At 41.4% G+C, this 19,087-nt stretch overlaps 1 protein-coding gene across 7 annotated transcripts in view; it reads left to right on the top strand.

Annotated features, from left to right (window-relative positions):
* The first annotated feature begins 212 nt into the window (after window positions 1-212).
* KAT6B (lysine acetyltransferase 6B) overlaps window positions 213-19,087 on the top strand; it is a 111,160-nt gene continuing 92,285 nt past the window's right edge. For 3 of the 7 annotated variants that reach the window (XM_039553575.1, XM_039553573.1, XM_039553574.1), the window contains exons 1-2: window positions 2,181-2,280; window positions 7,661-8,557. In XM_039553575.1, the coding sequence (XP_039409509.1) occupies window positions 8,463-8,557 (95 nt within the window). In that variant the 5' untranslated portion in view covers window positions 2,181-2,280; window positions 7,661-8,462. Of the gene's footprint in view, window positions 285-309; window positions 441-531; window positions 824-2,180; window positions 2,281-7,660; window positions 8,558-19,087 lie in introns of those variants that run through there. The other 4 variants (XM_039553572.1, XM_010412452.4, XM_010412444.4 and 1 more) reach the window with 4 other exon arrangements.

Raw genomic sequence — 19,087 nt, forward strand, 5'->3', positions numbered from 1 at the left:
CCCCAAACTTTATCGCCTTTCCCCCTTTCTCTCTCCTTTTTTCTTTTCTATTTTTTTCTTTTTTCTTTCTCTCTTTTTTTTTTTTTTTTTTTTTTTTGAGAGAGAGAAAAGGTGGGGGGAGCTCAATTTCCCACTTGCCAACAGCAGATAAAAAAGTGGGGAGGGACCTCTTCTGTCACAGCCTATGTAGATTAACCTTTCAATTAGCTGTTATCAGGTCCTGTGTCTTAGCACCAGTCCTCGCAATCTGCGTCCGCCCGCACCGGGGAGGCTGGAGGTCTGGGGTGGGTTTCTGTTTTAATTTCTAAATTAATGATAATTGCTCGCGTGGCTCCCCTCCCCCGCCGAGAGCTGAACGCGTGTGTCTGATCTGCCCGTCCACCTTTTAGTATTTTGGAGTGAGAAGAGGAGCCCCGCGGAGGAGGAGGAGGGGAGACAAGGTATTCTCTCTGTATTCATCTTCTTTTTTCCCCTCTCGCGGAGGGGCTTAGGGAAGGTAACTGGTGCAATCAATCCGCTGGCTGGGGATTCCCTCCACCCCCTCCCCGGCTCGTCTGGCTCTCCTGGCTGGGTCTCTTCAGTGTGTATGTGTTTGGGGAAGGGGGTGGGGGGAGGCTGTGTTGTTGTTGTGTTCCTGGCTCTGGTTGCAGCCAGGAGAGAGAGCGAGCGGGCGAGCGAGAGACAGAGCGGAGAGAGCGAGCGAGAGAGAGAGGAGCCGCGATCGCGTTTCAGGGGCAGCACATTCCGCAGGAACCGCTGCTGCAGAAACACACGGGCAGAGAAAGGAGGTCATTGCAAGCAAAGGGGGGAACCTGCATCGGAGGTTAGATTCCCAGGAGTTTATGCGGGGGATAATAGGGAGCATGCGATGGGGTTTGTTTTGCATTGGGTGACAGGCTGCAATTTGCCATAATAACCCCCTTTCCCTCCCCTCTCCCAGCGCAGGGGGCTTGTCACTAGGCTGGGTACTTTTTTTCCTTTAGCATTGGAGGCTGATGCACGTGTTTGCAGACACTTGCGCTGGGTAAATGCATTGCAATGCTCTGCGTTTTGCAGGGGAGGGGGAGCAGCAGCAGGAGGTGATGGCTGGGTTGGATGGGGTGGGGAGAGGGGGAATGGAGTGGCGGAGGGAAGCAGGGGATGGCTGAGGTTTTTGTGTTGCATGTTCCCACCCTGTCTTTCTGAGGCGGCAATTGTTCCTTCGCAGACGGGGTGACAGAGAAGTCCCTGTGCTTCGCATGGCGAAACTTGCAGGGACCTGCATGTGGCTGCAGAGCTGGGAGTCATTGTCGTCGTCCCCGTTCCCACCCCCTCCTCCCCTCCCTCGGCGGTGCGGGGTGTGTGTGTGCGCGATAAGCGGCTGCCAGTGCCAGGCACCTTGGGAGGGTTATGCTGGGAGCATGCTGTTCCATCTCGCCCGCCCGGGCGAGTGCCAGGCTTTGAGGCACGCGCGTGACGCTCAATATTTAAGGCTGCTCATTAGTGTGTGTCGCGCGCCCGCCCGCCCTGCCGAGCTGGTTCAGGCGGCCGCCGGCGGTGTCTCAGCAGCGCTCGCGCTCCCGAACAAACTTCGGGAGGGAGCGGTTGGGGCGGTGGCGGGGGGGGGGGGGGGGGAGCCGAGGCCGGAGAGTGGGGGGGTGCCGGACGGGCGGCAGCGGCAGCCAACGGGAGGGCGGGATTGCGAGAAGTCCCGCCCCCGCTCGGGGCGGATGGCCAATCGCGAGCTCCCGAGGCCCAGCGGTGGGGCGGGCGGGTGGGCGGGGGGCGCGCGTGTGTGGCGGCGGCGGCGGCCAGTGTCAGCCGCCGGCCCCGCCCCCTCCCGCGGGTGGGCGGTGCTGAGCGTGCAGGGAAAGGGGCGCGGCGCGTGATTGACGGGCGGCGCCCGCCAATGGGAGCGCCGGGCTGGTTGCCGGGCGGGCCGGGGCCGGTGTGGGCGGGTGACGGACAGCGCCCCGCGGCCCGTGAGCGCGCAGCGGCGTGCGCGGCGCGGACCAATGGCGGACGGCGGTGGGCGGGGCGGGGGGTAGGTAAGGTTTTAATGAGCCTCCATTGGGCTGTAATCAGTGTCATGTCGGATTCACGTTAAGTACAACAGGGCGAGACAAAATGGCGGCGTAGGTGCGCCAAGCCGCGCGCGGCGGCAGCGGGGCGGTCGCGGCGGCCGCGGGCAGAGCGGAGCGGGGCAGGCGGCCCGGCGCGGCCCGGCGGCGGGAGCGGCGGAAGAGCCGGCAGCAGGGGGAGCCGCTGCGGCGCCCGGAGGAGGCTCCTCCCCCCGCGGAGGTGAGTGGTACCGGGGGGGTCTCACCTGCCTCCCGCGGGGGACGCGCGGCCGCCGGACCCGCCCGCGGTGCGGGTGCGCGCACGGCCCCGTTCCCCTGGGCTGCCCTGCCCGCGGGTCGCCGCGCCCCGGGGCGCGGAGCCGGCGGGCTGGGGGTTCCTGCCTCGGGAATGGCAAATCCCGGAGCAGGGCGTGCAGGGCGCGGAGCCAGCCCCGGCTCGGCCCCTGTCAAATGCAACAATGCCTTGGCCCGAGGCTCTAGGCGTTGCACATCTCCGTGGCTGGGCTATACCGTAAAAACCTTAAGTAAGTTGGGGAGGGGAATAGTTCAGCCTGGCAGTGCCACGTTTTGGAAGTGATGCTCACATTGTGTGTTCTTTGCCCGGACCTCACCTCTTGCACTCTGTCACTGAGCATTGAGAATAACCCTCTCCGGCAAGAGCAGATGGATACCCACCTCTGTTGTTGAAAACCACTATCCCAAGAAGAAATATTTTCAGTGAAACACTTTTTCCAGGTGAACTCTTGACAGTGAATATTACCTTCCCATATTCCCTGCTGTTCTCTAGTACTGTATTTTAAAGTGCTCAGAACTTCCGTGGGAGAAGGTGGGAAAGGTGAATTTGGGTGATTTTGCTGGTGTCATGTTGTGCTGATGCTGTTTCTGCTGGTGGCGCTTGCTGCTGTCATGTTGTGAAATGATTTTAAGCATATGATCTCAAAAAAGCCTGTGGGATATCTCAGAGCACGAACACTTCCATCAGTTCGGTTCAGATGTGCCACTCTTCTCCATGCCCCCAAGTCTTTGGTGTCCTTTTGAAGTTACTGTAGTGTCTACACATCTGTCTTTTTAATGCATATATATGTGTCATTGCCCCTTCATGTTATTCCTGGAAACTGTGTGTTGTGTAAAGAATAATACAATAGCTGGCTTCGTGACCTGAGTAATTTTAAGAGTGATATGCGTGATGGAAGTCCTTACCAGGATCTGCTTTCTCCACGTCTCTTTGTAGGTCCCTATATTTTGCAATAGCAAAACAACTATCTTGTCTGTTTTGCATCATTAATTGACAGGGGGGTGGAATGCAGAGTTGATTAGCTGCAGAATTCTAAGTAATGGCTTGGAGCAAAGAAAAATGGCAAAAATGGAATGCAATGGCAGTCTTCTCTTCCTCCTCCTCCTCTGCTGCAATCCTTACCTAACCCTGATGCTGCAGCAGAGAGCTGGCCTGCTGCTGCTTCTCCTGAGTGTGTGCAGAGCAGGTAGGAGGGAGCAGAATGAGATTGTGCATCACAGGTCACCGGCAGGTTGCTGTCATGTCCACCAGCTGCGTCCTCTTCTCCCCCTTTTCTTTTTGTTTTTGTTTTTTATAGCTGTGTTAACCTCAGTTTTTAAAAGTTTAACTGCGTTTACATTTGCAAAAGCCAAAGCAAACTTTTCATTAATTTTTTTAAAAAACCCTTTAGATGGTATGTTGTGATATTTGTGTAGTAACTTTTAGTTTTGTTTCTGGAGAGAAGCTTAGCTTTTTTTGTTGCTGTTCTTTTGACTACACAGCTTGTTTTCACAATCTGGATCACCTGGAAGCAATTCCAGGTCCTAGTTCAGTCTAAAAACCACCTTATTAGAGGATTATAGGATTACTGATGGCACCTGAGATTGAAGTGTTCAGTCACTGCCTTCTTTAATTATAATCAGCTGTGCAATAGGTATGTGCCTTATAAAGGGCATATTTGCATGCATTCTAAATCCCAAGCAGAAATTTTGCAACTTCTTTGTGTTTATCTCGTAATTTATGACCTAGGTAAAGGGACAAGCCTTGACTAGAGACGGTTTTTCATGTTTTAGAGGTAATGTGTTGTACTTCACCCTCTCATGCTTCTGTTCTGCAGCTCTTTAGAGGTAGACTTGCTAACAGACTTGGTCAGTAATATAGTGCAGTCAAACTTTCTCAAATGCTTTTATTTTCAAAATAAGATACCATAGAGTGAAGAAGCTGAAATATGACAAATTACATAGAAAGAACTTTGTGACTGTTGCTATAAAATGTGGAAGTTGTCCTGTGCATTTAACAGTATGGAAAATCTAATTTGTGATTGAATGAGTGGTGGTGAGGGCTTGATTAAAAGTTAGTTAATTACAAGGGGAGAAAGATTAATAAATAGACATGAGTGCCTGATACTAATTTATAGTCTCTTCTTTAAAATGGTATTTCCTCAAAACCTGTTTGGGTAATCATCACACTTTTTATATTAAATGATGTGTGACCATCTTTTTGTACTTTTGGTAGAATTGCATTCTAAACTTAGTAACCCGAATGTAACTTTGTGTTTCTGAGTGTCCTTTTATGTTGAGTCTTGAAAGCTTGTTTCTAAAAAAATTTGTTTTGTCTTTATCTGGTCACTTTGCATGTAAATGTGTGTATTTCTGTATGGCCAATCTTGCATTGACCTGTCTTGATTTCTGAAAGAGTTCCTTAATTTATAGCTCCAGGATCACTCAGCCAATTTTTTTTGCTGGGAAAGATGTTTGTTAGTAATAAGTTCTTTTGAATCTAACGTGTGGTAGACCTTGGCATACCAGTCATGGAGGTCAGGGTGCTGTGCTTCAAGTTCATGTGCACTCCAAGTGCCAGAGTAAGAGAGGCAAAACAATTAAAAACTTGGATTGGATGCACTTTGCATGGCTCTCTAAGGCAGAATGAACTTAGATGCTGTTGGAAGGTGTGTATTTAAGATGTCTTGATTTTTCCTCCTGACATATCCTGTCCTGTGTGTTGGAAACTCTGTTCCTGCTGATACACTCTACTGGTGTTGATTTAGTAGGTGCTAGCATGCAGAAGGTTGTATTGCATGTAGGGAGTTTTAAGTAAATAAGTAAAAATGTAGTTCTGAATGTATATGGCTGTGAAATTCCTGTACCAAGCAGTAGACTTTATATGAAGATATAGGTTTATGTTAACCTTTTGCCACAGTCACTGGCCAATAAAAATTCCTGTAAACCCCATGTTATAGCATTTATACTGAAATGTTCATCAGTGTCCAGGAGCTTAGAACAGACCCTGTACTGTGTGTTCTGGAGTTTAATGGCAGTGATGTGGTTGCTTGCATGAAATTTAATACAACAGTACTGCAGTAGATGTAAAACTGAGGCAGGTATGTCTGACTCAGCAAATGCAGTGTTCAGCATTTAATTAAGTCGTGACTATCTTAATGAAGACTTACACTGGAGCAGCCTAACTAAACTTTAAAAGTAGCTTTCTAGGAATCTGGGGCTTTATATGTAGCTACAGAGAACTTCCAAATGTATAGGAAGAGTGTATGAGATAGTCTAAATCTGAGTGAGCCTTCACTATATATAGAGTTCTGCTTTGTTGTGTTACTGTATTTTCAGTGTCAGATTTGTGAGAGAATTTATAGGGTTTATAACACCATGGAAACTCTTTTTTTCCCTATATTTGTCTGCATTTTGTAGCTACAAAGTTATTTTGGAATTATCTGAAAACAGTGAATATAAACAGTTCTGTTAGGGAAAGAATGGCTTTTGCTAGCTGGAGTAAGTGAAAATGTCTGTTTACAGAACAAGTTATTGTTGGATTACAGATACTTGAAATACACAGACCTGTTATCAAATACAACTTCCATGAGTACAGTCTGTAAGCAAGAAACAGGATTCAATCCGTGTAGATCAATAGGGTTCAGTATGTGAGCCAGTTCAGCATTCAGGCCCTGCATTTGCATCAGGAATGTGTCTTTTTCAGTCTGGCAGTCACTTGAATTTTCATATTTATAAATCTGAAAATGTTTAAGCTTTGATCAAAATCAAGAAGGACAGATTCATAAAATGAATTGATTAATATTGACTATTTGGGTATAGAAAAATTTTATACTCACCAGTAACCAGCTGAACTTTTGTTACTAATCCTGTTGTGTAGGTATAATAATGTGTGAAACATGAGCTGGAATTTATATTTAAAGACATTTTTGAAGGACAGAGTAAGAAAAAGGTATAGGACAGAAAGGATGTGGTGTTATATTCTTTGTCCTCATAGTTGCCGAGGAATCTTTTTAACAGATTGGAAATACTTTTGATTACTGTATCAGTTCAGGGTTTTTTCCTAGTGATAATTTGCTCAAGTTTTTGAACATGATTTAAATGCAGGATGACTGGAGTAAATGAAGAAAGATGAGGACCAGGACTTGTGTAATCATAGATGATTTTGTTATTTGTAGGCTGTTTGCCATAGCTTTATAAATGTAGTTGCATATTAACTAATTTTAAATTTTTGCTGTGAAACTGGTGAATCTTCTACTTTACAAGATAACCCATATATTGAGAAAGAAAATTTTTCTCTTCTGTTTTTTATTTGTTTTCCTTTGATTCAAAGTAATTATACAGTTCTGTTAATGCCTTCAGAAGTTCTCACTCACACTTCATGGCAGAAAAAAAGAATACTTCAAAAATATTTATTCATTATGCAACTCCTGTCTAAGTTTAATTTGTGAGACTGTTGTTTTATATTTTTCATATATTTTCCCAGAATGAATAAACTCCTCATCAACATGTTCTTTCAGGTTTCTTAAATGAGTTTTTGTAGACACTGAATTTTCTGTTAGAGTTATGTATTCCATAATAAGTAAACAAAATTTTTTGTTAAACTGTGAGTCAATAAAACATTTTTCATTGTGACCTCTTTTAATACATCTGTGTGCTGACAACCTATTTATGTGAAAATGCCTCCTGTTACTTAGTTTTAATTTCTGTTCCTAAGGATTTGTATCAAAAATGCCCCTGTGCTGAATGCCTTAAAATGAGAAGTGCATTTGTGATGTATTTTGGTTTTGTAGGGTACCTAAATATTAATGAAGGGTGTAATACTTGTAACTTGATTCTGATACTTTTGGTTTTGATTTTCCTGAGTTGTGTAATCAACATGGCAGAACTCTTAGACACAGGATATTGTAAGAATTGGCAGTGGTTAATAATTTGACTTTCATTGGCTGGGGTTTGGTTTTCTGTTTGTTTGGGTTTTCTAGTGCATGTATAATCCATGCAGAAATTATTTGTAGGCAGTTTGTTTTAGGGAGTGTTTTCAGATCCCTGACTGAATGGAAATTGTCCAATAGGTCAGTAGTAGGTTAAGTGTTGGGGTGATGGAATTTAGGAAAACTAAATCCCCTGACTGTTATGAGAAGCAGAAGGACTTTATGATGACTTGTTTGGTGTGGGGTGGGAACTGACAAATGTTTCATATAACATCACGAAGATTTTTCTACGCTGTAGCATCTATAGTATGAATGCATGTCTGAATATGATTTTTCTTTTTAGTACTTTAGCATTAACTATATTCTCTCCCTGCCTCTTGTTTTTTCTTTTCAAAGGTTGCAACAAACTTTCTTTTAAGGACCTGCCGGTGTCATCACAGATGAATCCCTTCTATGTTTCGCTAACAGTAATGTAGTTGGAAAGTTTCAGTCAGCAGGTATTTCTCTGCCTTTTCTGACTCCTCAGGGTGGATATTTTTGACATGTGTCCAAGCAGTGTGTGGAATCCTTTCATTTGTGTTTGAGGTGTGAACAACCTCGGAAAGATCTGCTAAAAGGATAAGGAGGAACCTCTATGGGTAACTCTTGGCTGGAAACAATTACTGGTCAACCATGGTAAAACTTGCCAACCCTCTTTATACGGAGTGGATTCTGGAAGCTATACAAAAAGTTAAAAAGCAAAAGCAAAGGCCTTCTGAAGAGAGAATATGTCATGCTGTTTGTGCTTCCCATGGATTAGATAAGAAGACTGTTTCAGAACAGTTGGAACTTAGTGTTCAAGATGGTTCTATTCTTAAAGTTACTAACAAAGGTCTTGCATCCTACAAGGACCCAGATAATCCTGGACGGTTTTCATGTGTTAAACCTGGCACTATTCCCAAATCTGTTAAGGGATCTAGAGGAGCTTGTAATGAGCTTCGTAATGTGGATTGGAATAAACTCTTGAGAAGAGCAATTGAAGGGCTTCAAGAACCTAATGGCTCCTCCCTGAAAAACATAGAGAAATATTTGAGAAGTCAAAATGACCTAGCAAGTATTTTCAACAATCCTGCCTTTCAGCAGAGGTTGCGGCTAGGGGCCAAACGTGCTGTGAACAATGGGAGGTTACTGAAGGATGGTCCTCAGTATAGAGTGAATTATGGCAGTTTGGAAAGCAAAGCAGCTCCGAAATACTCCAGCACCTTCCCAGCTTCCCTTCCACCTGTCAGCCTATTACCCCATGAAAAAGACCAGGTAAGTCTGAAAAATGAGAGCTAATGTAGTAATGAAAAACTCTTCTTGATATCCTTTGTTTATTAAACTAATACAAAAGTAATGATTCTTCTTGTGCTTTATTTACCCATTTAAATATATATGAGTGGGGATGTATATCCAAGATGCGTGCAGGACCAGTGCTGGTAAATGAATTTTACTTGGCTCCCTATGTCCTGCTGTTCTGCATTGGATAGTTTGCTTTGTGTATTTTCAGTAGATGAACAGAGCAGCAGGGAAGAGTACAGCTGTATGCTCTGTTGTAGGTATGAGATTGTTCTGTCTTGCCTGACAGACTGGTGTAGCTGAAATCTGCAGTATGATTTGATTGTGGCCTTTTACCTTCATTTTCTGCCTGGATATACTGTTTTTCTTGTGGTTTGACCACCACCTGAAGTACCACTGGTGGGACTTAGTGATGTTTAAGACCATTAGAATTATTATTTTTTAATTATATTTGTATGTACATAGTTAGCTTTAAAATGACAATTAATAGAAACTGGAATTAATGTAAATATTCTAGGAACAGAAGTGACGGTGTTAGAGTGTCAATTTGAGCTAAACTGCAGGATCCTCCTCCTGTTTCACTTTTGTTGCACTCCCTACATGGGTTTATTTTTGCTATTACTTGAGTCTTGTTTTGAAGTTAATTGTTCACAGGGTTTCAGCCTTGAGGGAGAAAGAGTTATCAATTAGTTTTTTGTTTATGAAATGATAGTGTCAAAGACATGTCTGCAGGCATTCTTTGATCATTTCCCATTTCGTATGGTGAAGTGTGTTTGGAATTTTCAGTGTACTTGGGGGAAAGAAAGTTACTTGTTGTAGTTGAATTGACTTACAATTATTTGTAAGTTGATGGTTTGAGGTTGTTTTCTTTTTTTGTTTTTGTTTTCCTCTTCTGGCTGGTCAAGTTTGATGTCAGTTGTTTTAGACGTGCAATAGTTCAGAGAGTTTTGCTATTGTAGAGGTGCCACCAGTGTCTCCTAGAAGCTCAATGATGGTTTTCATTCATCTTTTTCCTTTGATTGTGAGATGATGGAGGATGCAGAATAGAAAATGCTTGCGTTAGAATTATTTAGTGAGGTCTTCAGGAACAGTTGCTTAGAGAACTGTCAGAGGTGAGTAGTTGTAGCTTTATTTTTGTGAGCTTCTCTAAAGGTATGTTAAATATGATTGCATTTGTATATGGATATCTATTTCTGTCAAATTGGACCTCTTGGGTATTTGAGGGATGCATGGAGCTTCACATTCTATAATCTGAATGGAAATTCAGAAGTGCTGCATACTGTGCAATTACTGCTGTAGCCATACACTATAAACATTTAATTAGTTGTAGTGATAAAGCTGTCTGTTTAAGTACTTTGAGTTTCTACTGTAATTCTGATACTGTAATGACATGAAAAATTTGAGGGCTGGAGTACTGAGCAACCCAAGTAACGTGAATTCTGTAGAAACAAAAATCTCCCTTGTTAGGCTACCTACTGGGACTGGCACCCATTGCATGGAATGTTACTTGGGTCATGGTGCTAAAAAAGCCATTACTGCCATACTAAAATACTGGTATAAGGATAAATCTGTCTTCTAGAAGTTAGCCAAACAAATCTGTTCTTTAGCAAGTGCTTTGGCAAGAAATAAGCTTTCATTTGGGTGCCTCAAAATTAGCAGTGTGACTTGCGTGTTTAAAAACTGGCATACGGTTTTTCCTGACAAAAATAGTTTTGATGTGAGGTTGGTGAATCAGTAGTTCCGTGTTAGTGTAGTGTCCACTTAGCTGTGCTAGCTGTGATCAGGGTTACTGAGCAAATACAGAGACTTGTTTTAAATATGGGATTTTTACTGTTCTTCACTATGTGCGGCTTTATATACTTCAGGGACAGTTCTGAAAGTTAAGTGTACATAAGTTGTCCCTGTTATTGGGATGTGACTGCATCTTCATTTGAAATTGATGTTAATTTGTGTATAAGAAGAATGACATTGCAAGAAAACTGTTAGGCTATTTTTATTGGAAACATTTAAGTGACAGTATGGGGCATGTTAAGATTATTTATTGAAATTGATACAATAAATTTATCCAACTGGCATCTCTTAGGAATGGCTGATGTTTGATGAGATTGGTGTATTTTAAAGTTTCTTTGGCTCTTTCTATAGCTAGCACAAGTAAGAGATGATTTTTGTTGGGGTGGCTAATTTTGTATGTTTGGTTTGGTTTTTTTGTTTTCAAATACTAGAGGTGAACTTCTAGTATGTCTTTTGTTGACCTTTCTGGAGGAGAAGAACAAATGGAGGGATACACAGAAGTCTGTTTTGATATCTGTGGAAGTTTGAGTAATTTTGATTATTTTTCTTTAATTAATGCATAATTAACATCTCATCAGGATGAGACAGATTTGGTGCATTAGAAGTGCGTTAGAGCTCTCAGTCATTCTGAACATTCACACTCAAATGCAGACTCTGAACTTTTCTTCCTGAGGGAGTGAAAGGTGATCAGAAGAGATACAGTATGGCCTGTGTGTGTGATTGTGTTGTGCGTGGGTTGTTGTTGGTTTGTTTGGGGTCTTATTGGTTGTTTTGGTTTGGGATTTCTGGTTTTGTTTGCTTGCTTCAGTCACCCACCCAAAGCATCTGAGTATGTAATACACTGAGAAGATAAATACTATGGAAATGCAGTGTCACTGAATTTAGTTTTGCAGACCTGGAGCCTTGACTATGTGACAGGAGTGTTGAGTGGTTTGCATTCTATGAAATAGTTGGAACAGGGAGCTGGAAGTGCTAAACATTTGTCTTAGTGGTGATGATATGGAGCTGCTTTTCTCGTCTGTATTAACTGGGTGATCCAATCCTACTAGATATAGTTCTCTTGTTTCATTAGATTTAGAAATAGCTGCAATTAGTTACAGTGATGTAGCTGACATGTTTCCTCCTGTTATCCATTGACCTGGAAGAAAGGATTTGTATAAAAATGGTGTCTCAAGTGTTACTCTGACTCTTCTGGATTTGGGCAAAGTTGTATCAACTCTTGAGTTAGAGCAAGAGAAAGCATGCAGTGCAACTGTTTAAATCTTCGCTTACTCCATCCCTTTCCATTTCCTTGTGTGTGTGGAGGGTTGCTTTTTCATCTCTGAATGAAGAGATAGAAGTACAACGTTCGTGTAAAGACAGATTTTGTTGGAAGGTTGGTAGCTTTTGGCAGCTATATGGTGTCTAGGTGGTATAGCGTGTCATGAGTAGTGTATATTATATAAAGGACTTTTCAGTTACTTGAAGTACTCTGATGGTTACATTGAGGTAAATGCTCACTGATGTGTCTGGACAGGTAACTTGAATCAATGCACTTCAAAAGATGCCTGTTTTAGTGTTAACTGGGTGTGTGAAGGACAGCATCCAGCTAGAGGTGGAGCTGCCTTAAGAATGAAGGAAAACTGAAAACAGTGGTATCCTTCAGGAGGAAGATTTGCAGTGTCTTTTTTATGTCCTGAAAAAAAATCCAGAAAAAATCTTCCTCAAATAAAGAAACAAAAAAGCCAAAACATACACACACACAGGAAAGCAGAAAAATAATTTTGTTGTGCAGCAGTTTGATCTCGTGCACTTTGCTATGTTGCAGTGCATATTTAAACAGTTTAACTGGTCTTATGTGCACTTCCTTATGCTCAAGAGTATCTTGCATAGATACCCTCCCTTTTGCTTCACACCTTTTCTCACCAAGTATTTTCTGAAAAGGGCTGTATGAATATGTTAGCCAGAAAATGCAGTGTAAAAACTGGTTACATAGTAGGGAAGGGTGTGAAGAGAGAGGAAAATTGAGTGATACTTAGCTTTTCAATAAGTCTTTGAAGCATTAAAATGCACTTCTGGAAATGCAGCAAAGTGGTATTTAAAACTTACGGTTAGTTTTAAGAAGAGTGTTTAATTTATCTTTAATGGTGTCAGTTTAGAATGGCAACATTGCTGATGTTTTCTCTGAGTGTTTTCCTTGTCTCTGGGACAAGCAGTAGGAAGGTTCTGCAGTTTGGGAGCTGCATGAAACCTAAGAAGTCTTGGGAGTTAGCCATTTCCTGAGCACAAATGCTATGTGACTATAAACTCAAAGAAACAGATATTTGTAGGCTGTAGGCAGCTTTTTATTTGCTTATTTTTAGACATAATTTAAAAGGATAGATCCAGCTTTTAAAGGTGAAGAGGAAGTGGCCATTGTAACATTTTCAGAGGGCTGTGGGAATGCAAAGTGTATCTCAATAGTTACATCTTTGCTGTGTTCAGAATAATTAGTACTTAAACTTCAAAGATGCAGTTCAAATGGAGATGGCTTGGTGTTGGTTCTCTTCCATGCTCTCTTGAACAGCTCAGCAACTGTGATTTTCATCTGATTTTTGGCATGAAAAATTTTATTAATCCCTCTTTCACTTTCATTTTGTCTTTCTAAGCTTTCATGCAAAACCAAACTTGTTTTATTAATTTTTCTTACCCTGCACTCCTATCTAATTTTGTTTTCACTGGCCTACGTACATTTAGCTTTTCAAAGTGTAACTTGGCATGGGTTGAATTTCAGTTTTCTGGTATGTAGCTTGTGCCAGTGCAGACACTGGGTGTTCCTCCTTCTGTCTTTCAGGCAAAGGGCCAATCTATAGCGAATTGCTTTTTTGGCATCCAGGCTCCTCCTTGCTCAGTTTCTCTTCCTGTGGGTAGGCAGCAAGACAGCGCTGGTTTAGATTTCTTGTTGCCTCAGTCCTCTAGACTTTCCACTGTGCAGAAACAGAAAAGGGAGGCAGAAAGGAATGCACAATGTATCTTGCAGATTTACACGTGAGGGGTTATTTGTAATGCCAAACTTTGGGAGCTGGCTTTATGTGGTGTCTGTGCTTATGAGGGTGAGTTTGAGCACCAAAATACAGTGGTGGAGAAGTTTCTAGAGTGTCTGCAGTGGTACAATTGAAGAGACTGTATACGGGGAAATGGAAAAGAAATCTTATTTGAACTTTGAAAAAGGTTTGAACTTTGTCAGTCCATAAAATACTGTTGTCTTCAGATGCAACCTTTGTTTCTCTCCTCATAACATCTTCATGGTGACAAAATACTGAGGAATGTTGGCATTACTTGGCAAACACTACGTCTCATGTTTGTGCTTCTCATTATTTCAATTCACAAGTTACCTTTATTTCTTGGAAGGGTGGCCTGCACCTTAACTGTGTGTATATCTAGTCCTGGAAGTTCTGGGATGATTGCTAGGTACTGCTGCTCTTGTGTTTTGGGGTGTTTTGGTTTGGGGTCTTGATTTTTTTTTTTTTGGTGGGTTTTGTTGTTGTTGTTTGCTTTATTTTGGGGGGTTTTGTGTGTGGGTGGTAGTTTTTGGTTTTGTTTTGGTTTTTTCTGTCCCTGTAGCTTCTGAAATGATAAAAGTACCAACCCTGTGCATAAGCCAAGGGAATTCTTAGAAATAGGTCCTATTAACACCTGAGATACTGGACCTTACCAGAAATTGAAGTGGAAGTGTCTCATCATCCCATATTGTGAAGAAGCAACTCATACTGCTGTATAGATAGATATATGTGGCTTTGGGGGGCTTTTTTTTTTTTTTTTGTGTGTTTTACAATTTAGCACATTTGAACCAACCCAAGAAGCATGCTTGTAAGAGTTTTCTTGAATTGTATGGTGGGAAGTAAGTGAAATACTACTGTTTCCTGAGTTAGATTGGTCTGTTCCTTCCTAAGGCAGGGTAGAGGTTAGTTTTTAATTTCTGATGTGAATTAGTTTCTGCAAACAGGGTCATATTTGCAGTAGCCTATAGAACCATGAGGGAAGACCCTACTCATCTTTTTTTTCCCCCAAGTTGGATATTCTGAACATAGTTCTGCATGATATGCCTGTGGTTCTTGTTTACTGCAAGGAGTGATTCCAAACCTTATACTGCAGGCTGTTTAATCCTAAGGCTTGCTAAACTTTGATTCTTTTGGTTGTTTCCCTTCAAAATTAATTGGTGTGGTGTTCTGTGGTGAGTCTTGTAGTGAAACTGACAGCAGTGAGTTAAAGAAATCCTATGTAGTTCCAGCAATTCTGTTGGTGTTTATTCATCTATGCTGTTTTCTGTGAACTCCTCTGGCTTAACCGGGAGTGACATTTGACTCCTAAACTATGGTTAGAGGTTTTATTCTGCATTTTTCCTCCCAGATTAATTTTTCTTCAACTAGTCAATGCATGGATATCTCCTTTGTCAAGATTCCTTCTAAAACATAGAAATACCAGAAGGCTGCCTTAGATATAAGGAGAACTACCTAGTGTATTTTCTCAGTGCTGTTTTCTTACCTGTTGAAAGTGTCTTTGCTTTTCCATGTTCAATAATAGTGATGGTCTTGACTCTTGGGTATTTTTTCCATGTCAGTTGGAACAGGATAGCAATTCCATATTGTTTCCTGTTGTTGCAGGAACTTTATTGTAAAACATGTGATGAAAAACCCTGATTACTTGCAGTTGAAGTTGTCTGCTATATTTGACATGTTATTTTTTTTTGTCAAGAAAGATCTCAGATATAGATTAACTGCTAATTAACCACAGTTTTCCAATTTGGTAGTTGGAAATGGCAAAAGACTCACTTTTGAAAGAATTTCAAGCTAGCATTAAGAAAAGATCAACAGGTATTAAAGGTTTTTAGAACTTTGAATCCATTTATGGATCTTGGCTCTCTGTATTCAGGACTATGTTTGCCTGGATATAAGGACAGATCCATGATTTGAGGGCCTGTTTCAAGTCAGGACACTAGGACTTTATGGAACCAAGTGGATGGAGTGCTGTTGTGTACTGGAACAACAGTTTTAGGGCTCAAATGGTGGCTGTAGAATTTTGAACATGATGGCACGTCAGATCAGGCATCCCTTAGCTGACTGGTCTACTGCTGTCCTTTGTGGTTACCTGGTAAGGAACACATCAACTTCTAAACCGGTGTGATTTCCTTCAGTTGCAATATTACTTGTATTTATTGTTGTTTTTCCCAATCTTCTTATATCCCTCATTGAGGAAAATTATTACTGGTGTCACATAGATTTTTCCGTGGTTTTTTTTTTTTCCTCTCCAGGTTCTTTGTGAAGAGCTTGAAGTTTTGAATTTGCAGGCACAGCCAGCCTTCTTGAAATGAGTGGGTGTGACCTGTTACAGGGATGCCTGCGTAGGCAGCTCCAGGGCTGCTGCACTTAGTTCTAGGTTTGTATGGATTATTGTGACTTCAGGTTGTGCTGTAGAGAAGATGTTGCATAAGGAAAAATCCCATGTGGTGAGGGAAACTGCAGACTTGTAAATTGTCTACTCTTGTGCCTTGTCACTACAGTACTAGCTAGTGTGCACAAATTTCTGCTTTGTCAAGTTTTTGGGGTCTAGAGGGACAGAGTCCCATTTTTCTCCCCTCGTGGTTGTGGTGGTACAGTCCAGAAGTTACCAATTAATGCAGTCCTAGGTGGCGCAGGCTTGAGACTTCTGGTTTTAATTACAAGCAGAGCTCTGGCACAGGAAAAAAGCTCTGTATGACCTCAGCAGAGGTGTCTGGTAGGCATGGTTGATGTTTTCTCATCTAGGAATAGAAGTAGAGCTAGCTTTAAGCTATGGTGAGTTTGCCGCATGTTTTCCACATGCTCTTCAGGAGTTAATTTCATCACTGGTGGTATTTTGAAGTTGGCTGCAATTTCACATCTGTTTTTCCAAAATGGTGCAGATGAGTGACTGTAGTTTTAAGAAGTAATTTTTGTGTAATGTCCATGTATCCGTGGCAACACTAACTAGCAATGTTTGCATTTGGCTCAATAAAAGACAAATGTCAGTGGCACCCGTGTTTCAGACATAGAGTACAGGCAGTTCTTAACTAATGAATAAGGAGAATCATAGAATTATTTAGGGTGGAAAAGACCTCAAAGATCAGTGAGTCCAACTGTTAACATAGCACTGCTATGTTCACCATTAAACCATGTTCCCAAGGGCTGCATCTGTATGTTTTGTGAACGCTTCCAGGGATAGTGATTCCAATACTTCCCTAGGCAGCAGGAAGTATTTACATGTAACAGTTGAAAGGAGTACAGTCAAGATAAAATTGCCATAGATGTGTGGGACTGTTGTGTTAGAGCATCTCTTTCAGCACTACACATTGGGTGATTATAGTGAAGATGGAGGCTGCTATTTTTCAGATGGCAAGCTAATGAGAGGTAACTGGCACAAGCTGCATCAAGAGAAATTGAAGATAGATGAAGGACAAAATCCTTTAAAATGAGGATGGAGAGACATGGAACAGGGACTCGGAGTGGCAATGGAATCTCCATCCTCAGAGGTGATCAGAGCTGTAACAGGCAAGGTCCTGAGCAACCTAACTGGTAAAAAAATGTGAGTAATACCTAACTTGCAAGTAGCGTGGAATTCTTTAAAATGCTTAGCATTTAGTGGATAATGAGCAGTAGTTAGCAAAGACATTATACAAAAATACAGTTAAATGGGTGATGAAAAAGTTAGTGTTTGAGCCTGAAAAGATTCTTAAGACCAAAGAAAGTTCTGTTATGATCACTGAACTTAATAGTATCTAGTTAACAAGTTCTATGCTTATGAAGGCTGCTGTATCCCTCCCTTCTGTTCCAAATTTAAAGATACTCAGCTTTCATTTCCTACTTTGATTTTTTTCTTTTGACCTCTGAATGCTAGTATGCCTGCTGTAGGAGTCAGTTTAACAAGAATCTATTAATGGTAGAGGAAGAGGACAGTGCATTGACTCCTGCAAGTAAGTATTTGGTTATCAGTCAGTTTATAAATATAAACACAGAGGTTAATGTAATAAACAATGGGGTTATACATAAACATGGTATTTTCTGGTCTGAATATTTTTGCTCTGCCTCGAACTGTCTAGTTTTCTTCCCTTTCCCCGTTATCCAGTTGTAAAAACTGAATGTTTTTACATTCAAAACCCCAGGACAGTCACAAAAAACTTGTTAATGCTGTTTTGCGAATATGAATCTGCTTTAATATTGAAAAGTTGTAGAGTAAACTCAGTGCATTTATTTTGATATGTTTGGCATGCATTCTGCTGATCTAGGAAAGCAGGCTTTTGGATGTTACAGATGTTTTCTGAAGGTCTGAAATTTATAGATAAATCAGTCGAGAAATTACTCAAACCACATGCAGGGTGGGTTCTCAGGGTAGCAGCACATGCTGAGTGTCCGTAGGGATGATCTGCTCCCATGCTTGTACATGTATGTTTTAGCTACATGCAAAAGTACTGGAGCTTGTCCTCTCTGAGAAGCCAGTGACTTGCTCTGTGGCTTTCTGTTCAAAGAATTTCACTTGTTGGGTCACTTGACATGCTTGTCTGCCATACACTTATTGGTACTTGTGTTCAATAAGTTCTGGGCTTTGCCATTTGGAGTTTGTGATGATGGGCAGTTGTTTTTGGTTTATGGATTTGTGCACTGTGTTTAAAAACCAGTGACTAGCTGCTCTTCTTGCAGGCATGTTTTCAGTCTTTCAGTGGAGAGTTGCAGGAGTCTTTTCTGATCTGAACATGAGATGGATGGTAGGAGTCTTTTATTTGGATTAATAAACTACTGGAGGAATCATCCTCTGTGTTCCCAACTTCCTATACTGCTCTGAATTCAAGATGACACCTCAGTTCTGCCTGTGATTTGAAATAAATAGATGTGGCTTCTATTCATCTTAGGATTGACAGATTTTGGTTTATGTCTCCTGGAAAACACTAGTGATGGAAGAAAGCAAAACTGTGCATTATCTGCTAATGTGAATCAGAATCTGAATGATTTATATTGTTTCTTTCTCAATATTGTCTTTGGATGTATTTTGAAGAGACCTCTGCATGACTTGTTTTCTAGAGAAGACTTTGTAATATAGCTGAGAACAAACTTTTTCCATTTCCTGATCTCCGTCTGGTGGTAAAATTTTAATTTGCTTGATATTTTGCTAATGCTGATGAGTTTTGCTAAAACAAGTGTATTTCTAATTTTATCAGAGGTTTTATATGGAATTTACTTGTAAAGATTAATGCCTTAAATTTTTTTATTTGCTCCCATGTAGCAGGGAAGAGAATCATAAAATAGTTTTAGTAGCTAAGTGGTATTAGCATTGAATCTCTTATTTTGCTTTTCCTGTCAAAAATATTTATCGTAGTGACTTGTCTTAGCTTTCAGTTTCTGACAGCAACCTTAATAGCAAATTCCTTTCCCCACAACACATGCATTTTTACTTCACTGTTACTGATATTGTGAGACCAGCAGCTTCAAATAAGGTTAGCTTTTGTCTTTTATGTGCACAGCTAGAACGGCTCCCATTGTTACTGCTTTCTTAGGGCATGACAGCTTGACTTTTTCTTATTTCAGGTATGTATTTAATAAATTTTACCAATTAGAGTAGACATCTGTTTGGAGATCAGCAGCAATCAAAATCACTTATGAAGAAATTGTTGGCTTGTGATGCATCTAAAATATTTCTGGAAGTTCAACTCCTTTTAGCTGTTGCTAAGAGATAAATTTTCATTGACAT

The sequence above is a fragment of the Corvus cornix genome, chromosome 6 (assembly GCF_000738735.6).
Source record: "Corvus cornix cornix isolate S_Up_H32 chromosome 6, ASM73873v5, whole genome shotgun sequence".
Lineage (NCBI taxonomy): Eukaryota > Metazoa > Chordata > Aves > Passeriformes > Corvidae > Corvus > Corvus cornix.